The sequence below is a fragment of the Lepidochelys olivacea genome (genome assembly GCF_965140295.1).
Source record: "Lepidochelys olivacea isolate rLepOli2 genome assembly, chromosome: 4".
Classification (NCBI taxonomy): Eukaryota; Metazoa; Chordata; order Testudines; family Cheloniidae; genus Lepidochelys; species Lepidochelys olivacea.
Window position 1 is genome coordinate 143,265,285 of NC_140414.1, and position 16,863 is coordinate 143,282,147.

General features: G+C 40.0%; 1 protein-coding gene across 2 annotated transcripts in view; it reads left to right on the forward strand.

Moving 5' to 3' along the window:
* ATRN (attractin) overlaps nt 1–16,863 on the forward strand; it is a gene marked incomplete at its 5' end in the record, with an annotated part of 267,247 nt that overhangs the window by 110,084 nt on the left and 140,300 nt on the right. For both annotated transcript variants that reach the window (XM_084626766.1, XM_084626767.1), the window contains 5 exons: nt 7,973–8,193; nt 9,962–10,077; nt 10,791–10,929; nt 12,890–13,071; nt 15,599–15,815. In XM_084626766.1, the coding sequence (XP_084482892.1) occupies nt 7,973–8,193; nt 9,962–10,077; nt 10,791–10,929; nt 12,890–13,071; nt 15,599–15,815 (875 nt within the window). The remainder of the gene's footprint in view (nt 1–7,972; nt 8,194–9,961; nt 10,078–10,790; nt 10,930–12,889; nt 13,072–15,598; nt 15,816–16,863) is intronic.

Consider the following 16,863-nt stretch of genomic DNA (forward strand, 5'->3'; position numbering starts at 1 on the left):
CTTTTAGCACCATCTCCCCATTGTTGTTGCCATGCTAGTAATAGAGGCTAGGCATATGGCGTACACTCTGAATGTGGCGCACTCACATTTAATCGCAACTCCTCCAGCCAGATTGGTTGGTCCGCAATAGTTGGGGCTTCAGTTATTTCCCCACTTCTATCTGGATGTTCATCCACCATGATTCTTGGGGCGGTTTTATTTACTGGTATTTGATTAAGAAGCACGAAATAGCTACCATGTCCCCAAAAGTATATTCCTGTGTTGATTTTCCTGAAACAGCTTAATTTCACCATTATGGAAGAATTTACCATAGCATCATACATCTACATCTCCTTCCTTAGAAGTTTTTAAGGTCAGGCTTGACAAAGCCCTGGCTGGGATGATTTAATTGGGGATTGGTCCTGCTTTGAGCAGGGGGTTGGACTAGATGACCTCCTGAGGTCCCTTCCAACCCTGATATTCTATGATTCTATGATACGCTTCGAGAGCTGCTGACTCATTCCATCCCACATGGACATTAGCCAATTCTTTTTCATAAATCACATCCAGGGTAGTTGCATTAAATCCCAAATTCCAAAAAAGTGCAATTCAGGAAGCTTATATTCGTGTTGTTTTCATTATGACTAAATTGAAAGGTCAACCAGCACTCCCCTGTTATAATATAAAAATACCTCCATTGCTTCTCCAAGTCCTCTGGTTTTAAATATTCTCATGTGAATCCTTTACCGTTTTCCCACCATATTTCAAATTTCACCTCAAAAGGTTCCCCCTCCCATCTGTTTTTGTTTGGTCCTGCTTTCTCCATTGTGTCACATGGATAGCTGAACATATTAGCCCCTTTAATCCATATCTCCATTTTAGAGGTGCTCCCATGTGCATATCCTTGTACCTCTAAACTTCTCCAGATACTCACAAAATATAAAAACCAGAAGTCATATCCCCGCCTTTCAGGGTACCATAATTTCCGTTTTTTCCTGAATCATTGCTGACAGTGTTAGAACTTTTACTTTAAAATCAATTTTCATTCCCTGCAAACTTTTTCTTCTTCTGATTTCACCCCTCTTGTGTTGAGGTCATGGTCGTTATTCCAAAAGAATAATGTCCAGTGCCTCGGAATATACTGCCCCAACAGCTTTTGTTAAGCCTTTGCTAACCCCGTCTGTTTTTGCTCGAGCTCTGGTAGTCTTCTTCCTAAAATGTAATTCACACAGCACAATCTTTCCACCAGACAAATAATGCAAAGCAAAATGAGTGTAAGCAGCAAGCCAATTGCAAAAGTCATAGCACAGTATCCATACTCCCAATTCAGGATCTGTTCGGGATATCTCCGGTGCAGTTGGACATTCCCCTTCTATTAATCTTTGGTCCGTAACTTTAATTTTGATGTGTTACCCATTTCCCCCTTTTTCCCTTATTAATTTGCACTACAGTGAGGGAAATTTTATTCATAATTGAAAAAGCTCCAACCCATTTTGATTCTAAGACATGATCTTTTGATGTCAGCCTCAGATACATCACCTTATCCCCTATGTTCCATAATTTCGTATCTTGAGTGGCCTGTGAGTCCACATATTCTCTTGCTTTCCAAATTGCATCTGTTAATCTAAATTCCATTTTCTTAAGTTCAGTCGGTAACTCTTTAACGCGTTGGGTAAGCGATACTTCCTCTACTTCCCCTTCTCCTGGCTACAGTAGAGGGCTCCACAGCCTCACAGATTTTCCAAAGAGAATTTAGCATGGCTAGTACCCTTTACCTACCTCATCACTACTTCAAATTGCCACCAACACCAATGGTAATTTCTCATCCCAATCTTTACCTGTTTCCTATACCACTTTTCGTAGAGCCTGCTTAATCATTGGATTCATTCTCTCTACTGATCCTTGCAAAAAGGTGCCACAAGTACTCCTTTTCTTTCTACTGATCCTGATGATTGAGGATGATAAGGAATGTGTAACTGCTGCTTTATTCCTAAAGCTTTCAGTAAGCTTTTCATTACTTGCCCCACAAAATGCGGCCTATTATCCAAATCAATTACTCTGAGTTCCATACCTGCTAAAAACAATTTCCCATAGTTTCTTAGTGGTTGTCTCTGCAGTATAATTCTGGGTAGGAATCGCCTCCATCCATCCGGAAAAAGAATCCACAACCACCAGCAAATACTGATTTCCTCTGGAAGTTTTCGGCAACTTATCAATATAGTCCATTTGTATCCTACTCCATGGCCCTACAATTCTCTGATGTAACAATGGCCCTGCACTAGGTGTTTTGTTGCTGTCTGCCACTCATTTTGTACCATTTTTAACCAATCCTTCTACATCTTCCCGTACTCGAGGCCAAATTTCAATTTGTTTCACCTTAAAAAGCATATTCTCTATTCCTTGGTGTGCCATGGAGTGGCAGATGTTAATAATTTCATCCCTTTGCAGTTTTTTTCAGGTACCCATCTTACCTCTCCTGTCTTTTTGTTCACTGCATGCAATGAGCCTATTTCCACCCTCCATTCTCTGTTCCCAGTAGCAGCAGGCTGGGAATAGATGATGTTCTCCTGGAATTTGGTATATCACTTAAATTCCCACCTTGAATGGACCAGGCTTTCTAGACAGATCATACCATGCATTGACTTTTGCCGCTATATGTGTTAATCCATCTTGTACAATTTCCATCAAAATAATGGTAATGACAAGACAAACCAGACAAATCACACAGCATAATTTTCGTTGCAACAGTAGATGGTGTTCTAAGTTGTTCTGCTGGCACCAGCTTGCCTGTAGTGTCTGAAAAACAAAAAAACCCACATTTCCTTCCCCGTTGTGGGGACAGATTATTGCTTAAAAATTTCTCTTTTATGAATCTCCTTGCTGATTGCAAGAAAAACAGAGAAATTACCTCTATACTTTCCTGTGATTTGTTCTATAGACTGGTCAGATTTCAATGGCTTCTACCCTTAAAGAAAAGGGTGAATTATCCCACTGTTTGTTTATGAAATTCATGAGGCAGAGTACTTCAGTTTCCCTTTTTGTACAGCAGACTAGGTTTCTAATAGCTTCTCTGCTGTGCCAAGCTTTAAGTTTATTCACAGGTAATAGCTGAGAGTATTACTATGAGATCTTTGAACATGAGATTTATTTTTAATGACCATTTTTAGCATGCTGAAAATCCCCCCCCCCACAAAATTACACACATTATACATTGTTACAAGGTTACTCACTAGCATTTATGTCAAGGTTTAACATTGTGACAGTCTGATTACTTAGAGCCACTTCAAGGCTGGGTGTTTCTGACATTGCTTCTTTTGTACATTTCACCCCTGCTCTTGCTTCAAAGATACACTGTCTGTCTTTCTGTGCCCCTCCTGCAATACTTAGCTGCTATTTATTACCAAAATAAAAATACAAAGGGATCCAGAATCTCTCTCCATTTTCCCAGTTGTGGCTGTCCCTGCCATGGCCACAGTCTTCGGTCCTCATTTTAAAAGATATTAAACTTTATAACCACATGGAAGTACCCAAAGGGTTAAATGCTAAATACCAAAGCCACATCATACTAGCTGGCCATCTCTGGCAAAAGGGTCTGTCAATGTTGTAACTTTGGATGTGAGATTCAAATGCCATTTTAGTGGCATTATTTTTTTATTTAAAAACAAAACAAGCCCAATTTATCTTAAACCTACAAAAAGAATTTTACAAACCAGGAGTGTTGGTTTAGGTCCTTAAAACCTTATGTAATTACACACAAATATTTACACACACACATTCCATTTTGTGTGCTTAATATTCCTTGCACTGCTCTAATTATTTTTTTCATAATACTATACCCAGATTACATTCCCATTTTGTATAATTGAAGGCAGTCAAGTTAAGTTCTAATACCCCTCCTAAACCCCACCCCACACCTTACCCCTAGTGATTTTGATTACAAACTATTCCTGTGCGAAAAGGGCCCATTTCCCCTCAGAATAGTTGTAAAGACTTTTGGGGATAACACATTGTGGTAGCAGTAGCCACTCTACCTGACGCCCTTGTATAATTTGTTTAACTACCACGGTTCCACCCAATGTGACTGTACCGCATTGCATGTATATTTATATTTACATAACTGGGTTTTATTATTAAACCAAGAATTCCCTTTTTATAACACCACAACTATTACTTTTTAACGTTCTCACAGATCCTAAGTGTTTACTTCCCTACAAAGTCTGTTGCCTTAAATATAAAGGGAAGGGTAAACCTCTTTAAAATCCCTCCTGGCCAGAGGAAAAATCCTCTCACCTGTAAAGGGTTAAGAAGCTAAAGGTAACCTTGCTGGCACCTGACCAAAAAGACCAATGAGGAGACAAGATATTTTCAAAAGCTGGGAGGAGGGAGAAAAACAAAGGGTCTGTGTCTGTCTGTATGCTGTTTTTGCCGGGGACAGAACAGGAATGGAGTCTTAGAACTTTTAGTAAGTCATCTAGCTAGGTATGTGTTAGATTATGATTTCTTTAAATGGCTGAGAAAAGAGCTGTGCTGAATAGAATGAATATTCCTGTCTGTGTGTCTTTTTTGTAACTTAAGGTTTTGCCTAGAGGGATTCTCTATGTTTTGAATCTAATTACCCTGTAAGGTATCTACCATCCTGATTTTACAGAGGTGATTCCTTTACTTCTATTAAAAGTCTTCGTGTAAGAAAACAGAATGCTTTTTCATTGTTCTAAGATCCAAGGGTTTGGGTCTGTGGTCACCTATGCAAATTGGTGAGGATTTTTACCAAACCTTCCCCAGGAAGTGGGGTGCAAGGGTTGGGAGGATTTTGGGGGGAAAGACGTGTCCAAACTATGTTTCCCAGTAAATCCAGTTAAAGTTTGGTGGTGGCAGTGGAAATTCCAAGGGCAAAGGGTAAAATTAATTTGTACCTTGGGGAAGTTTTAACCTAAACTGGTAAAAGTAAGCTTAGGAGGTTTTTATGCAGGTCCCCACATCTGTACCCTAGAGTTCAGAGTGGGGAAGGAACCTTGATATCTGTAGTATTAATTTTTGCAAAAGCTACTTGTAACTCTTCACTTACTTACTTCTGCATTCAATTCTTTAAGGTGCAATACAGCTGCCTTACCCTGTGGCTTTTCTGTTGTTGTTGTTGCTTTTGTTTGCACCTCCCTTGAATTGCAGAAGTGCTATTCTCTGTTGCAGTTAATTGTTTCTGAGCAACTTCAGGGGTTAACCCATTCACTCTCCCTTTTTCACTTCAAAACTTTTTTTTTTCCTTTTTTCACTCCGACCAAGTGGCAGCTCCTGTCTCTTAAGGTGGTGTATTAACTTTGCTTCTGACTCCAAACCCTGTTGTGCCACGTAATTTTTAACTGCCCCAAACTTTAATTTACAATCCTCCAGTAGCCTTTACTAGAGTAGCACCAAATGTAAAAAAAAGTTACTGGCAGTCTCCCATAATAGATTCATAGATATTTAGGTCAGAAGGGACCATTATGATCATCTAGTCTGCTGCCTTTACTCTAAACCAGGGGTCTCAAACGCAAATGACAACGAGGGCCACGTGAGGACTAGTACATTGGCCCGAGGGCTGCACCACTGACCAACCCCTCCCTGGCCCCGCCCCGCCCCCCCTTCGGTGAGGCCACGCCCCTGCCCTGCTTCTTCCCACCCCTTCCCTGCCCCCATTCCAACCCCTTCCCTGAAATCCCCCACCCCAACTCCGCCCCCTCCCTGTCCCCAGGGGGTGCTGGAGGGGTGCGGAGTGCATCGGGGGCTCAGGGCAGGGAGTAGGGGTGCAGGGTGTGGCAGGCTACTCAGGGCAGGGGGTCGGGGTGCAGGAGGGGTGTGGGGTGCAGCAGGGGGCTCAGGTCAGGGGTTCAGCTGCAGGAGGGGTTCAGGGGGCGGGTCAAGCCCGGCATGCACCAGAGGCAGGGCAGGCTCCCTGCCTGCCTGCCCTGCCCCTGCACCGCTCCGGGAAGCGGCTGGGACCTGGGAGATGGGGGAGCACAGGGGTCTGTGTGTTGCCCTGGCTGCTCCTCCAGGTACCTCCCCGGAAGCTCCCATTGGCCAGGAACGGGGAACCGCAGCCAATGGGAACTTCGGGGGAGGTACCTGGAGGAGCAGCCAGGGCAACACACAGTCCCCTGTGCCCCCCCATCTCCCAGGTCCCAGCCGCTTCCCGTAACGGCACGGGGGCAGGGCAGGCAAGCAAGGAGGGAGCCTGCCCTGCCCCCGGTTCACGCCGGCCTGGAGCTGCTCTCGGTAAATGCTGAGGGGGGTGGGGGTGCCACGAGGAGCTGGCGGGCCGCGTGTTTGAGACCCCCGCTCTAAACTTCGTACAAGTGGACTTAAGTGCCTCATTTCTTTTACCCTCTCCCCTGGTTCCTGTCACACCGACAGAGAGCAGAAGACCAGAAATCCAAAGTGCAGGCACTGCAATGTTTATTGGGGTTAATTCCAAGCATACATATTCATAGCTCTACACGCTGGCAGAGTCTGTTCCCCAGTATTCCGTTCCCAGCTCTGATGCCACAGAGCCTTGCCTGTGTCCCCATTCCATCATTCTCTTTTCCAGTTCTCTAGTTTCTTTTCCCAGCTGTTCCAACTGAGTCTGCATTACTTGTGCTTGCCTTACGTCCTTCTCTAAACTTTCCTGGCAGATTTTAAAACTTTCTTGCGGGGTCTGTAGCCCGGCACATGCCTCCCCCTTGTATTCAATTACCTTTTTCGTAGCCCGCCACAACAGCCATATCACAGCTGTCCTGCTTCTTGCTGGCATTAGGCTTGTATAGCTGTACATACTTCTCAAACATGTTTTCTAATGTATCAGTTATCACATCAGGTTCCACTGTATCCTCCATCCAAGGGCAGGTCCCAAATGCAGTAATCTCCGTCCCTAACATAGAAGGGGCTTAACTTTAATCCGTTAGTGTGCCTCCTCTACCCCTTTACTCTTTTTAAACATCTCAAAAACCTTGCACGGTATCTCCCCGCACGCTCTCACTCACTTATACTTAATATGGCATGTTCCCAAAACTCAACGCAGTATCTCCCCAAGCGGACTTCTAATCCTACAAATAAGGAGTCACCTGTGAGACCCCGTCTCACAATCCAGCACTCCTTATATCTCTCCTCCCCTTCCCCCCTGCCCCCGCAATTCTCCACCAAATGTTAGGCTCTGATAGAGGCCTTCCTACGGGATGGGGGAGCAGGCAGATACTGGAAGTGTTGGTATATAATACTCTAAATATTTTTTTGGTTGAGAATATAAACCCCACTCACTCCACATTCACACTCCTTTCATACTACACCAGAGTCTGAAGATCCGAAGCAAATCCCAATGGCTAGTCGAAATTCAGTCCGATCACAAGGCGTGGGGAGCCTCACATTACACACCTCTTCTTTTTCAGTGATCTGGGTCTGGGTCTGACTGCAATTTCAGCTATAGCAAACAACTTTTTTTATAGACCAGACTGTTGCATCCTTAGCTCTTTGTCTGTTTAATAAGCCTTTCATCCATAATTCCAGGAGAGCAGTTCTGGGCAGGCCGCCATAATCCAAGACATTCCATTTCCTCTTATGGACATGACAAAGTTTGTTTTGCATGACAATTCTTGACTGCTCATAACCTTAAATCCTTGCTTCAGGTGCCAGCACACAACTCACGTACGCATTCAGCATTTATACTAGGCCCGTATGGCCTATACCGTATTGCAACATATAGATCACAACAATCCCTGACTGAGGAGTGATCTGATGCAGTTTATGGCTCAAAAGTCATGGACTGAGATTTACTGAACTAATGGAAATCTGAGACACCATTTTGTTTAATGTGTTCCTTAACCAACATCTATTTATTTAATTGGATTTACAAGAAGAGGGCTCCTATCAATGTATTCTAGGTGCCCTGCACAGTTATCAAGAGCTGTGTAACTGAAATGCAGCTATAAATGGTCTACAAATATATGAACATAACATTTACTTCAATTTTCTTATTTATGTTTAGCACTGTGTATATATTTGGAGGTTTCAACAGTCTCCTCCTGAGCGATATCCTGAGGTATACACCAGAAAGCTGTGAAGCTTATGACAATGAGACATCTTGCTTAAGAGCAGGTCCTGGAGTCAGGTGTGTGTGGAACACCACTTTTTCTCTGTGTGTCCCATGGGAAAGAGCAACAGCAGAGCAACAACAAAAAGTTTTTGAAGAATGTCCTTCAAAACCAGGTATGTATGCATTGCACTTCTATAACATAGACACATAGCAACGAGTATATTTGTGTTAAAAAGATGCACTACCACCAAAACAAGGCACTCCACTACACATGCTTCTCCATCTGAGAGGATAAAAGAACAAACATCACGTGACCGATGTATAGTCTCATAGCTTAATGCACTACTGGAAGGTACTCTGGATACTGTGGTGATGAGTGTGGAATAAAAGCATATATAGAATAGACTTCTTTGCTTTTTTCTTTCCATACTGTTTCAAATCTTCTCTGTTCCTCCTCACATTTTTGTACATTACATTGTTCACTAAATAGTCAAAGTCAGGGACTGTGGGCCAAGATTCTATATGATATGAACTTCAGCTATAATCATGAACAAGTCAGCTGCGCCTACACTATTGGGTATGCCAAATCTTTTCATTACCACAGTTGTAAACTTCAGGTTATTTCTTGAAAATATTCAACATTCCAAGAGTTAGAAAAAAGATAAACGAGTAAAAATCGAGGAGTTGGCTGGTTTTGTGGTCCCAAAAATAATTTGAATGTGTTTAGTATGTTTCTTCTAGCAGTAAGCGACAACAGCGTGTGCATTAGCAAGCTATTGCTACATACCTTGTGTAGAAGGTGCACCTGTAGACTTCTAATAAACAGCCTTTTGTGTCTTACTGTGAGAGCATGACTTTAATTTTGTGTTAATAAAAACTGGACAGTGTACAAATTAAATGCTACAGTAAAGTGATAGAAATGGCTTGAGGGCCACAGACTGCTGCTGAAATGATTGCTTGGCTGTTTGGGGGCTGGACAGTTAAAACTCTCAATTTTTCCTCCTTTAAACATCCACCCAACTCAGACTGTTGCTTTTATCTTTGCTCTTTTATTAAATTTCCCAATGGGAGACAGGCTTGGACCATTGTTCCATAGAAAGTGACTGAGATTTGTCATTCTGAGAGCCTCCAACTCTGTTGACAAGCACCATTGGGAAAGATGGAGCAGGGCCATGCTGCACTCCTTTGTGCTCACCAAGAGAGAAGGTGTCATCAGATAATTGTTGCTATCACTTTTTCAACTAGAGTGGGGAGAGGGGCTCATAGAGTTACTAATCTTTGAGCAATTTCTTGGAACTACATTTAATTCTGGACTCCATTTATTAAAATTTCTAACAGCTATCAAGTCTGCAGTAGTTTATGCCAGTGCTCTGCCAGCTCCCAGAGTTGATTTTTTTCTGAAACTTGCTTCTGTAGTATATTGCATCCTTTAATTGTGTGAAAACAATTGATGTAAAAGGACAGTAATTTGGGATCTTTAGTGTATAAACAAAGTACTGCATAAGCAGAGAAGATAAACGAGGAAGATGATGAACTGGAAGATTTAAACTTCATATGAAACTCCCAATTGAGAGCCAGGATTTCTGAAAAATGTGTCTGCATTTGCACACTTAAATTAGATGTCCATTTGTCATTTGCACATATGTCTATTGGGCTTACATGGGCAATCTCAACATTTGTGTGTCTTTCTCCATTGAATTGCAGGTGCACTTTCCTGAAAGTGTCTTAAAATTTATTGACAGAGGAAATTAATGGAATTTCTTTCAACTTAGTTAAATTAAAGTAAAAACAAGAAGTCCAGTTTAATTGATAGCTGTTGTAGGTTATGGGAAATCTGTTGGCACAGCCATTGGTTATAACACGTGTGTAAACAGCTTCTTAGAACTCTGTCAGGAAATGCTTGTTTTGGGTCATGCAGGTTTTTTTCTTTAATTGTTGTAGACCATGAAAAATGTAATCAGATTACAGACTGCTATAGCTGTACAGCGAATACGAATAACTGTCAATGGTGCACTGACCAGTGTATCTTAAAGCATAACAACTGCACAGATGATCAGGTAAACGTGTTTAAATATCACTCTGAAAATGTTAATCTTGCTATGAAGTTTCAATGTCAGGAAAACTAATCTGTGTCACAATGACCTCTATGTATGTGTTTCTGCTGTGTAACTGTAACTACAAACATCTGAATTTCTTGAGGTTCAGTGGCTTTTTGTGGGACCCTGGATTATATTATACTTCAGCTACTTAAGTAGTGAGTATCCTAAAGAGACAATGGGAAGGGGCAAGGAAAGATGAGGATATCAGTAATAACATCAAGTATCAGGGGGTAGCCGTGTTAGTCTGGAACTGTAAAAGTGGCAAAGAATCCTGTGGCAGCTTATAGACTAACAGACGTATTGGAGCATAAGCTTTCGTGGGTGAATACCCACTTCGTCGGCATCTTTGCCACTAATAACATCATATGATTTATTTGGTAAGGCACGTGCACATCTTGATGATTCCATTCATAAGTCCAAAAAACCCTTGATTCTCTCCTCACATCTTTTAAGCAAGATGGCACAACTGGTTTAAGAGGGACTTGAGCATGGTGAGGGAGGTGGCTTAGCATGCAGGTTTGGGGAAGGAATTCTGAACATGATACATCTTCTGAAAATATTGGTCCTTCAGTAGACCTAATTTGTTGCCCCTTCTACAGAATTATAATGGTGGTCCTTGTGAGCGTGAATAGACATGTAAGAAAAAAACGTAAACATCCCGTGTGTTTTAGGTACCCCTTACTGAATATGACAAATGCCCCAAGGATAATCCCGCATATTATTGTAACAAAAAGACAAGTTGTAAAAGCTGTGCCATGGATCAGAACTGTCAGTGGGAGCCCAGAAATCAAGAGTGCATAGCTTTACCTGGTATGTATATTTTGTATTTAAAAACAAATACTAAATCCCTAAATCCAAAAACATCCTTTATTTTCCTCATCAAAATCTATGATTAGGGTGAGGTAAGGACTGTTCTTTATAAGGAACAATTAGTTTTATATATATGTTAATGTTATGTGAGATTTGCTTTGAAATCCAACTGATTTTTATTTTTGATTACAAATATTCATACTGTAAAAAAGATGCGGAAAAGAAATACTATTTTTCAGTTCACCTCATACAAGTACTGTACTGCGATCTCTTTAGTGTGAAAATGCAACTTACAAATGTGGACTTTTTTTAATGTAACTGCACTCAAAACAAAAACAATATAAAACTTTAGCGCCTACAAGTCCAACCATGAAGGGGCGTATGAATGCTTAGTGTATCTGGCACATAAATACCTTGCAATGTTTACAACAGTGCCAGGCGAATGCCTGTTCTTACTTTCAGGTGACATTGTAAATATGAAGCAGGCATTAAATAAGAAGCATTGTCTCCTGTAAATGTAAACAAACTTGTTTCTGTTAGCAATTGGCTAAACAAGCAGTAGGACTGAATGGACTTGTATGAGGTTTTTGTTGATCTTTTTTACAGTGCAAATATTTGTAATAAAAATAATTTAAAGTGAGCACTGTACACTATGTATTCTGTGTTGTAATTGAAATCAGTATTTTTGAAAAATGTAGAAAAACATCCAAAATATTTATAATAAATTTAAATTTGTATTTTATGATTAACAGTGCGATTAAAACTACAATTGTGACAGTTTTTTAATCTAGTTAATTTGTTTTGCATTAATCACATGCATTAACTGTGATTGACAGCCCTAGCAGTAGTAATATAGTGGATGAAGAGGTTGTACTTAAGCTCCAAGCAAAATATTTCAGATCTGCTATTGTCCCACTTTTGTCTATTTCTTTATTTATGTAATTGTTTCAAAAGATTTTATATCCCAATAAGACCCAGTTGTAATCAAGGCTAATTTAATTATCAAAAAACGTGTGCTTTCCCATCATCTGTTGTATAATGTAAGATTGGTACTGTATTATTCATTTGGGAATCAAGAGGATGTTATAAAATACTATATTCTATTATTTTTCCTAGTACTTCTGTGTCCTGAATATTTCTATATCTGGATGAAGTAGGGTAACGAGTATACTGCCTTGAATTAATACTTTATTTTTCAAAAAATCTGAAAGAGAAATGTTTCTTCCCTCCCACCTCCAAAATTGCCAGATTTCATAATTTAATGTTTTTCTCTGTTTGACACTTTTCTTTAGTCCTAAGCACTTGGAGTCATGTGACAAGCAAAAGCTTTCATTTAACAAAAAATAAGTTTCTAGCCCATTTGGTTATAGAGAGAGACTTTAAAACGTGACCTGAATGCACCCTAAAAATTCAAAGAACTGAAAGCAGTTAAAAAACCCAAAATGTATTAATTTTTTATTTAATCGTTTTAAAGCCAGTTTCATGATGGGGTCGGGGGGAGTGAATCTAACTCAAAATTTAATTCTTGGGATTGGCAGTACTGCACCCTACCTCTTGTTTTGATTGTTTCCGAGGGCAAGGGCATATCTCTTCTACTAGAATTTAGTAGTTGAATATTTAATTTATTTCAGTTGACAAAAATATTAAAAAGGTACATTTGACGTAAATTAGAGACAAATATCCAACTAAAACTAGTAGCTAACCTGCATACCCCAAACAAAACTCCACTCCTGCCAAAAGATCTGTTCCCATCAAAGCTACTCCTTCTCCAAAAGCCTTGGTTAATAGATGTGCCTTTTAGCATGGCAGGAAGGTTGGTGAACCAAGCTCTTTTGGATTAAAGGAATAGGCTCCAATGCTGAGGGCCCCTTGTGGAGGACATTCACCATCTCCAAGTGATGTGTTTTGACCTGGGGGAGAAAGGTGTTGTGTATCATGAATTGCTTTCACTTTTTCATAGAAAATATCTGCGGAGCAAACTGGCATTTGGTTGGCAACTCGTGTTTGAAAATCACTCGTACAAAAGAGAGCTATGACAATGCTAAATTGGCATGCAGAACTCACAATGCTCTACTGGCATCTCTCACAACCCAGAAGAAGGTGGAATTTGTTCTAAAGGAGCTGCAGAGAATGCAGTCTTCGGTGAGTGTGGTTCTTGAACATCATTTGAGTATCAGAGCGCCGAATATGGAAGAGTACTTACTGTGGTACTGTGTGTTTTGTACCAAAATCAAAATATGCCTCTTAACTCAGGGGGCTGATTTTCTTTTGAGATTCCACGTATTCCATGGCAGCTTTGCAGTGAAATAGTAGAGAATGTAAATGTCTAACATAAATATAAACATTCAGGGTGCCTCAAGGATATCACTGCATAATAAAATCACACACACACTTCTGATTTGGGATACATGACTGCAACATGAAGGTGAGTAGTTCTCATGTGAACCGTACCCTGGGCTGTAAATAAAGGTTCCACTGGGGCGTGTAGCAAGGCATTCTCTTGCTTTTGCAACAAATCAGCCAGAGACCTCTTTTGAGTGCAATCACCAGTGCCTTTTACAGTGTCAGCTCCTACCACCTTCTATTTACAGACCGCTGCATAGTAGCAACCTGGGGGGACAGCTAGCTTCTCCAGCCAGCAGGGATGCCCAGCCTTTGGTTCCTCCCTTTCATCCGCCCCCTTACTTCTTTCCTGCCAGCCCTGTATAGCCCCCTGGCTAATGAGGCCCTCAGGTGCTTCCCTTCTAGCAATTAGGCGAGGCATACTCAGCCAGCCCCAATTAATACTACTTAACTGGAGCTGAGCTAACAGGGGCCTGGCTCAGGACCTCCTAGCCAGTACCCTGTTACAGGGCACCATATATACTTCATGTAAAACACTTAAATTGTTGTTCTGTTCTGAAAAGTGGTTTGATGCTCAACAGACCCATGTGAAGTATTCAGTTAGATCTGCTCTAGTGACCAACATTTTCCCCTGTTATCGTTACAGAGCCAAACACAACTAATAAAATGATTTAGAATCTATTACTACTTGCACATCAATAGAATTGACTTTTTTTTCTAATCAGTGACACTTGTACAAAGACATGGGTGGCAGGTTGCATAAGTGTTGCTAAGGTTGTCGTGGTGGTGCACAGATGTAACAGGTCCTAATTTGGTCTGCAGAACCATTTTTATTGATGATACAGAAGAAGAACTTATTTAAGCTCTCAGAGCCAAGACTGCGCAGGGCAAGCAGTCAGTGACATTAACTTTTTATTGGTAAACTGAAAAAATGGTAAACCGAAAGAAATGAGGTAATAAACATGGAACATCCTATTATGTTGTTACTTTTCAGAGCAGAAACATACTTTATATGTAGAATACAAATATCTAAAGAAAAATTGAATTGTTAAATTGAAACAAGAACATTTTTCCTTCTTCCTACTTTTGCTTGCTCTGTGATCTTAAAATGACACCGTTCAACAGTTATAAGACACTAGGGTGGTCCATTTTTATCAATCCTATATTAGGTATTTTCTGTACAAGATTACACATTAAAAAAATCATTTGTGAGGCAAGGGGGAGATACACAGAATATTGTAAAAGTACATGGTTTTCAAAACTCAAGGCTTTTAGATACCATGGTGATGAGTGCTGTATAAATTGATGAACTTGATGGCCATTCCCATAAGCTCTCTAACATTTGAACTTTTTTTAGAAAGGATGTCGTTCACTTACCTCTGGTTACTTTATTGCTTAGAGAGTTGGAAATGGTGAAGGTTTTAGAAAAACTATGCAGATTTTTAAGGAATCTTTTGGTTTTAGTTTATATTTGTATGTTTTATTGTTTTAGCAAGTTTTGTAATTTCTAAAAATAGCTTTGGTAGAAAGCCACACTGTATCTGGTATTTGAACTCTGCCTTTCACTGATGTGCTGCTTTCACTCTGATAATGACCTTCTGAGGGAGAGTGCTCACTGATTAAGAACTGAGTGATTGCAGCTTGTCTGTTCATTTGTAGTTCCTCTGAAAAAATGTGGCCTGATTTTTTTCAGAGGTGCTGGGTACCCACATTGCTTCAGTAAGTGTTGCAGGTTTAAGTTAAGCAAAGATAAAATGTTTTGAAGTAGGCAGATTACTTTGTGAGTGCTCCCAATGATAGTAACTGTTTTCATTGCTAAGATAAACTATTTGTAGCCGTTTTCTTTAAGTTGCCATTGCGTTCTGTATAACAATCACCCCAGAAAAATGCTATTTCCATTTCTAACCTTTTACAATACACTCATGAGCATCTAAGGCCAACTCTTCTTGTTAATTTCAGAATTGTTCAGGTTTGATATATTTACATGTTCTGCCTCCTCTCTAGTGCTTACCTTTTTTCAGCTATTTAAACACTATGTGTGGAGTGGTTTGGGAGATGGGAGGGAGTGTGTTTTAAATTAGATGAATAAGGCACATGCCTGAAGGATGTTAATTCTCCAGTTGATGTGCTCTGTAAGTCCAGTGGGACTGAGAAAACAATATGCCCTTAATTAATGTTTGCACCTCCAAATCTGGTAGAGTGGTTCATACACATTGCATGACGTTAGTTTTTTGTTTGTTTGTTTGTTTTTAAAGTCCTGCTTCTTAACTATGCGAAGTGATAAAATTGTGGTGTTCATTCAATCGAACATTTATTTTATCTCTAGCCCAAAACTTTGACCCCATGGGTTGGGCTGCGGAAGATCAATGTGTCGTACTGGTGCTGGGAAGACATGTCTCCATTTACAAACACCTTGCTCCAGTGGCTGCCTGGGGAACCAAGTGATGCTGGATTTTGTGGATATTTAGCTGAGCCTTATCAGCAGGGATTGAAGGCCGCAACATGTATCAACCAAGTTAATGGCAGTATCTGTGAAAGGCCTGGTAAATATGCGGCTGATAAAAATTTTTCTGTTTTTGTGGGAAACTAGTTGAGAAGTATTTTACTGTCTAAGTAATGCAAATAAGATTCCCCCCCAATTAAATTTTGAATGTTTGCATCATTCAGTAACCAAACAGACCAGTTTGAACAATAGTTTTTTTTTTAGTTATTCTGTAAAAAAATCAGGTATTTAAAAAACCAGCAGAAGTACAGTGAGACTGTTCAGCAATAATTAGCTTTAAAACTTTCTCCCAACTGTATATTTGTATGTGACATTCAGGTTAATTATGGTATGGAACAATCTTCTTACTAAAAAATAAAAACTATTCCCTACCTGAATTTTTTTTGTACATGTTGTCTAGCCAGAGGATAATTTTTTTGAAGTTTAAAGTTAATTGAGCAAAACACTTTGGAAATATGAGAGTTTTGAAAAATGAGGTTATTTGCTTTTGGAAAAGCCCTCTATCATTTTTGGAACTGCATATCTTTAAAACGGCTGGGTCTATTAACTCTCCATTTTAGATAGTTATTCTGAATAACAATTAGAGCCTTCTTTTTAATATTTTAGAAAGGCTGGCTGATTACATATCTAAATTAGCCACACCAATGTAAGTCCTGCTCTGCGCTAGTACAGGATAAAGTTAGAGATGAAGATGTTTGCAGAAACTTTTTCACAACATTTTAACCTAGTCTATAACTAGTTTAAAACTTAACTTGGTCTGTGTCTGTCCCTTTTTATCTGAGAATGGTTCGTCTAAATTGTCATCTAATGGATTAAGCACCGGACTAGGAGCCAAAAATTCTTGAGTTAGAATTCTGGTTCTAATACTGATTTGATCTGTAGCATTGGTCAAATTACTTAACCTTTATCCCTCTCTTCCACATGTAAAATGCTGACACAATTAACTTCACAAAAGTGTGAAGAGGACTATATGGATAACGCATATGCAGCACTATAAAGATATAAATAGCAATAACATTCAAGTTGTTTCCTTTCAGTTTTACTCTGTATTTGTACTGAAGATAATTCATAATGACTGAAAAATGAAT